This window comes from Rutilus rutilus (assembly GCF_951802725.1).
Source record: "Rutilus rutilus genome assembly, chromosome: 8".
NCBI lineage: Eukaryota > Metazoa > Chordata > Actinopteri > Cypriniformes > Leuciscidae > Rutilus > Rutilus rutilus.
Genome location: NC_140222.1, coordinates 10,225,511 through 10,232,149, shown reverse-complemented (window position 1 = coordinate 10,232,149; position 6,639 = coordinate 10,225,511). Strand labels below are relative to the sequence as shown.

At 34.9% G+C, this 6,639-nt stretch overlaps 1 protein-coding gene across 1 annotated transcript; it reads right to left on the bottom strand.

Annotated features, from left to right (window-relative positions):
* Nucleotides 1-254: 254 nt before the first annotated feature.
* LOC311295386 (ladderlectin-like) lies at nucleotides 255-2,802 on the bottom strand. The gene is made up of 7 exons (XM_084416732.1): nucleotides 2,743-2,802; nucleotides 2,327-2,386; nucleotides 2,154-2,218; nucleotides 1,846-1,976; nucleotides 858-980; nucleotides 573-684; nucleotides 255-424 (listed from the first exon to the last, which is right to left on the bottom strand). Exons 3-7 carry the CDS (start codon nucleotides 2,209-2,211, stop codon nucleotides 357-359), a joined length of 492 nt encoding a protein of 163 aa, XP_084272858.1. The 5' UTR covers nucleotides 2,212-2,218; nucleotides 2,327-2,386; nucleotides 2,743-2,802; the 3' UTR covers nucleotides 255-356.
* Between the last annotated feature and the right edge of the window lie 3,837 nt (nucleotides 2,803-6,639).

Below are 6,639 nucleotides of genomic sequence, written 5' to 3'. Positions count from 1 at the left end.
CTCGTACGATTTTTCTAAACCCACGTGATGGGTAGGTTTAGAGTGGGGTCGGGATAGGTCATTCGTATGAATTCATACAAATTGAGCAATTCGTAACGCACGATTTTGCAAAAAAAAAAAAAAAAAAAAAAAACCAGCACCAAGTCGTACGAGTGAGGTCGTATGGATAAGCCACCTCGTAGAATTTGTACGTTTTCCCGTGAGATCAGGCTCTTACATACATGAACTTGAATGTCCACAATGCACAATTGGCTTTTTCAATGCTTTTATTAATTTGAGGGGTGTTTCAGAGAAGATTGGAGAGATGTTGTAAATGTGGTTTAATCAAGTGACGGTGGTGGAGCAGCATAAGGGTCTCACAGGTTCTTAACACAGATATAGGAGAATGAGATTGAACAGGGCACATCGTTCCAGCAACGGTTAGCTGTAAGGTGGAATAATGAAATCAGTTATTCTGATGATTATAGAGTTGTTAGAATCAAAATAAAATAGATTTTATAAATAGTTACTATTATGTGAAATTGGATTTTAAATTAGAACTTAAAGTATTAAGAAAAAGACTGCATTCTTACAACTAAAGTTGATCTCCAAACAGTTCTCGGGAACACCAGCATTGTTAGGTTCTCCAGCGCACCAGTTGGTATACAAAAACAGAGATCCATCACTCCACATCCAGTGTCCATCCTAAAGAGTGAAGAGAGTGAATACAAAGTGCACTACTGTTGTCAGACTTCAGGAAGAAGCGAAGTTCAGATTTGAAGTCAAACTATCTTCATTACAAACTTTGCATTTACTGGTTAAAGCAGTAATTATAGTGTAGACAAACAAATGTCTCTTTAGGACACAATTGAACTTACTTGATCAGCATCATTAGCACCAATCCAAGAACGTGTGGAAGAAGGCAACAGACTCAGCAGGAAATTATTTTCCAGTTTATTACTCACAGATGCGAGAGTCGCACCAAGACTTTCACAGTTTTCCTAAAGAGACAGATTTGTCAATACAAAACCAATTATTTTAGAATAAAGCAAAGTCTGATTTACTTGATAAAACCCTCGTAACAATTTGCCCTGACACCAAGTTAATTTTACTGCTACTGTTATCAAGTAAAATCTACTTAATATTGGGCTTAAAATTAGTTTGACATTTAAATTACAGTTAATTGAAGTACTTGCGTAAACGTTACTTAATATTTAATTTCACATAGAATTAAGTAACATCTACTTAGACTTTTGCAAATTAAACAAAATTAACTTTTTACTGAGACAATATAATACTGAATTAAGCCACACATTTAAAGTGTATGCTTTATTTAGAATCATCTTCATAAATCAAACAATAGATATTGAATCTACATTGAATCAACGGAACACCTCAATACTTGGTACACAATCCACAATGACGGTAACATTCGATAGATTGAGTAATTGTGTAGTAGAAAATTAATTCAGATGAGACAAAATGCCAAATTACTAAACCTACCAACAAAAGCTATGATAAAAAGGTGTACCGGTAAATACAGCTGGAAAACAGTGAAGTCAAAACGTATTAATTATTCATGCCACAGTGCATGATGGGAACACCAGTATAAAAGGTGAATAGGTTTTACTTAATTTTATATTGTTGAAATATATTGTTTGATTCACGATATTATAGAATTGACTTTTGGCTTGCCTGAACTTTTCCATGTAGAAATTATATTAGTTTTACTGCAGCATTTATTTCACTGGAGAATAACTTATCAGTTTAAGTTAAAAATTTGATATAGGTCTTTAGATCTGTCTTTTAGATGTAGTTAAAGACACCTATAAAGTGCGACCAAATCATCTTGTTGTAACACATTACCTCTGCTGTGAGCCAGTCAGTCGATTGAGAAATGTACTTGTAGCATCGGAGTCCATATTTTATCCATCCTCGGGGGCAAATACCGGCTAAATCCACTCTGCCCACTCTATTAACATTGCTTGTAGAATTCACTGCAAAGAATGTTTTGATTTTTTTTTTTATGTAGCTGATTTTATGTTTGTGTGATTATGTGCTGAAAATATGTGTACTTTATACACTTGTAAACCCTCATGCAAATATTAGTCAGTGGAATAATGTACATTTCCAAAATGTTTTTAGATAGTTTTACAAATAAATGTCTTGGTTACCTTCTGCATCCCCCATGGAGAAGATAATGAAAAGCAGACAACTTTTCAGCATTGCCATGATGAACCTGAAATGAATAAGCAGGAAAAGTTAAATGTCTGCATGCACTCATATGCTGCACACTGCTATTATCAACGCATTTAAACACAAAGCACAACATTTATTCATAACTCACTTTGGTTTTTAAACTGTTGCCGTCAGAATCTCAGAGGAAGATTTTGTGAAGCGCCAGAGCCTGTGTAACACCAGAACATTCGCATATCAATTGAATGAAGATGGGTCATATTTATACACATAATATCAGACAATAACATCCGGGTGTCCTGGGCAAAGATCAAACTTTATCATTTCTGGCATATTAGTTATAGATTTATAGTAATAATTAAAAGAGGTCAAATGTTAAAATGTATGTGTGTGTCTTGAGTTCAAGGTCTAGTTCTAAACTGAAAAAAAGAAAGAAAAAAACACTTGCAAAAAGTTTTTACACTCATTATTTAAGGATGTTACATGTATGGAACTAACAAATTAGATCAAATTAACAAAGTAAATTTAACTTGGCCAGTTAGAGTTTGTGGAGTAATTTCTACTTACTCAAGTATTGCTGAAAGCAACCCACGTGTAGCAGCACAAACAGCCTTCTTCAGGGTGTGCTTTCCAACCAAACAATTTCCTCTTTTATGTGTGCTAATTAGAAACACCTGAGTGACATAATACATGCACATACAGAGAAAGTCCACTAGGTGGCTACATTGCAAATTGAATCCAAAGACCAAAAAAAAAAAAAAAAAAAAAAAAAAATTATGATGAAAGACAAAAGTAGGCTAGACACAGAAAGCATAAATCACAAAAAAGGACTGAAGTCTATTTCTTCATTCAACCCAGGGTATACTGTGGCCTGTAGCTCATATATATATATATATATATATATATATATATATATATATATATATATATATATAGCCTATATATATATAGGATATTTCTCTCTGTAAAATTTACTTTAATCGGTCACCACCCCGAATACTCTTTTTAATCATTTCTAAACCCTCAACCATTAGGGCTTCTGGATTATATTGAGCACATTTTTGGAAGTGTTTTGCCATAGGGTAATCTAAATGAGCTTTTCTAATGGCATTTTTATGCTCCGATACTCTGTCTTTAAGACGTCTCTTGGTCCGGCCTACATAAAAGCATCCACATTTGCATGATAACCTGTATACCACAAAAGTAGTATTGCAATTAATGAATGCTTAAATGCTGTACATTTTATGTGTCTTGCAATTACAGAATTATTTGCATTCTTTAATATTAGAACAATGATTACAAGACCCACATTTGTAAGTACCTTTTAACTGTCTGTAAAGCCAAGTAATCTGTTTTTTGGCAGGAAGATGACTAGGTGCCTATTTCGTAGTTTTGAAGCTCGTAGTGTTGGATTAGAACTGAAGTCCACTGCTGTGAATCTACTGAAGCTGTGATCCGATTGGTTGTCTCTGCTGTGGTGGGCGTGGCTACTGTCATTCTTCTGGTTTATGACATCAGATCCACAAGAGGAGGAGACTAATGGAGGATCAGTTGAAAAATCAACAGCTTATGATAGTTTCTTAAGAATGATATATCTTTAAATAACCACATTTGTGTAAAGAACCAAACAACATGTTCGTACGTTGCTAGAATTATCTGCACTGTTGATCTATCAGAACCTGTAGAAATGACATCAACTGATCATCCATGTTCGTGAAATATTATATGTTTGTTTTTGGTGTCCTTAGTTAGTTCGAGGCTGGGTCCTCATTTTCTACAGCCGCTGGAAGTATAGAAGATCTCTTCAGTAAACTGTGAACTGATTGAACTTCAAAGATTATGCTTTTTTACATGATCAGATTTCATTCAGCTTCATTTTTGGGGGATTTTACTATTTTTAACTACAATTTTAAAATTATTGGCGTAAGAATTTCTTTAACAATCCCTCTGATTTAATAATATCCTCTTCACAGTATTATCCCTAATCATAGGCTATTTTTTCTACAGTTGGTTACAGTTGAATTTTCTCTTTGTAATTAGTCACAAAGAAAAAAAAAGCAAACTGAGTAAAAACTAAGTAAAGCGAAATAGAAATAGTATTTTGTACTGACAAATGATTAGTTAGTGAAGTTTACATTCATATAACTAAAAAATACAGATAGCCTACTTGAACATGTTTCCTATTTCTTGATGGCTTTAACTACTCAGAATAACTATTTTCAACAACTACATACTTTCAAATGAAATGTGTACTACTGTGTATTATGCCGACTCCCAGAGTGCACATTAACATGAATACATTAAGCAATTGCTTTGTTTTACTATTTTTGGGGGCTTTTTAAACTATTTTATTTGTTGTCTTGTGTCAGTAGTAGCACAACCAAGACAGAAATTTGTTTTATTGAAATCTATTCAGTCTTATTAATATGTAAGGGATAATGTATAGTGAGCCGGTTGTTATAGTGAATAACAACCCCGACAGGCTGAACGGGATCCCGACGCGAAGCGGAGGGATCTTGAATCAGCCTGAAGGGGTTGTTATTCACTATAACAACCGGCTCACTATACATTATCCCGCTTATTACATGGCTACCTACAAAATAAATAAATAATTTGCCGCGAATTATTGATTTAAAAAGGGGTTATTGATTTAAAAACGATTGTATTGCTTCCGCTAAAGAAAATAGTCCGTTGCGCGTCCATAGCAACGCGCTGTTTTTCATGGCAACGGTCTGTTATACTTCGCAGCGGTCAGTTATAAAGAAATAACAGACCGCATTCTATATTGGAATTCAGCCAAGCCATGTAATATGTAAGGGATAATGTAGAGAGAGGCGGTCGTTATAGCGAATAACAACCCCGACAGGCTGAACAGGACCCCGACGCAAAGCGGAGGGGTCTTGAATCAGCCTGAAGGGGTTGTTATTCGCTATAACGACCGCCTCTCTATACATTATCCCGCTTATTACATGGCTACCTACAAAGTAAATCAATAATTTGACATGAATTATTGATTTAAAAAGGAGTTTATTAATTTAAAAACAATTGTATTGCTTCCGCCAAAGAAAATAGTCCGTTCCGCGTCCATAGCAACGCGCTGTTTTTCATGGCAACGGTCTGTTATACTTCGCAGCGGTCTGTTATCAAGAAATAACAGACTGCATTCTACATTGGAATTCAGCCAAGCCATGTAATAATATGAGTTAATTACCTGTATGATGCAGTGTGTTAATTACAAAATGATGATTATTGTATACGCCTACATCTTAGACATCGGTTGGATACTATTCATGTCTTTTGTTTTTAAGAGCAAAAGCACATTCTGGCTGTAAGTAGCCTAAGTCATAAATTAATGTTGTCATATTAAACAGATAACTGAACTGTTAACTATAACTTAAACTGAAGCAATTCTACTTATGCGGGCGAAAGAAGGCAATTAAGGCAGAGTAACGGCTCCTGAATGTTGTCTCCAAACCAGAAAAAAACACGCTTCAACTGATGCCTTCGATGTCTTCCTCTCAGTACGTCTTATGTTACTTATTTTCTCCAGCAGGTGTCATTATTCCCATCATGCAAATCAAATATACAATTTCAAAATAAGTATTAAGGTATTACACAACATTTATAAAACAAAACAAACCAACAAAACAAAACCCTTCAAAGGTGAAAAATATTGAGCAAGAACATAGCCTAGGTTGATCATTTTGGTGAATTTATTGTGATCCTAGTGATTTCCTCAGTCTGAAAAGGTTATTTAATGTTTAGATGTGTTTCTGTCAATGAATGAAGTTATATTAATAATTAATGTTTGCTATTAATAAACATGTCAAACTGATCCTTTATTTACCTGACTCCTAAAATTGATGCAGTTTCTCTCTTGATCTCTCTTTGCAGTCGCTGCAGATCTTGAACACCCAGGTTATATATCACTGATCTGTGTAGCTGTTCTGCTTCTGGCTGTAACTGTTGGTTGGATCATCTATTGTCGCAGGATGTCTGGAAGAGGCAAGCACACCCTACAGACACTACAGTAAAGGTAAACATCTTTATTTGGCAAAATTAGCATTTTATTGCGTGTGTGATTATTTTTCCATGCAGACAGGAAAATAATCCAACGATGGACTAGAAAGTCCAACACTGAGGTTTCTCATTCTCTCGTTTCTTTGTAGAACACTCTGAATTTCACATTCCTCATTTATAGCCTACTGGCAAAAGCATCCCTATGGAAAAATCAACATTTCAGACAGAACTTGTTCAATGACAGATGTGCTGATGTTCTGTAACTTTAAATTATAATGTTCATTTCACTCTCTTTCAGTGGCGGCTGCTGGTCTTTCAAAGAGGGGAAGCTCATTATCAGCCTACATCATCAAAATTGTCCATTTATTTATACGTAAATTCTACGTTCCTATTCAAGAAAATGCTCTGTGACCCTGTTGTACCAACTAGGCGTCTTTTCCAGTG

Excerpts from the sequence above, each read along its gene's own strand:
- LOC311295386 (XM_084416732.1), bottom strand. The coding sequence starts at position 2,211 with ATGGCAATGCTGAAAAGTTGTCTGCTTTTCATTATCTTCTCCATGGGG. Across the intron at positions 981-1,845 it reads CTGACTGGCTCACAGCAGAG|GAAAACTGTGAAAGTCTTGG; the intron begins GTAATGTGTTAC and ends CTGTCTCTTTAG. Across the intron at positions 425-572 it reads TTTGGAGATCAACTTTAGTT|CTAACCGTTGCTGGAACGAT; the intron begins GTAAGAATGCAG and ends TCCACCTTACAG.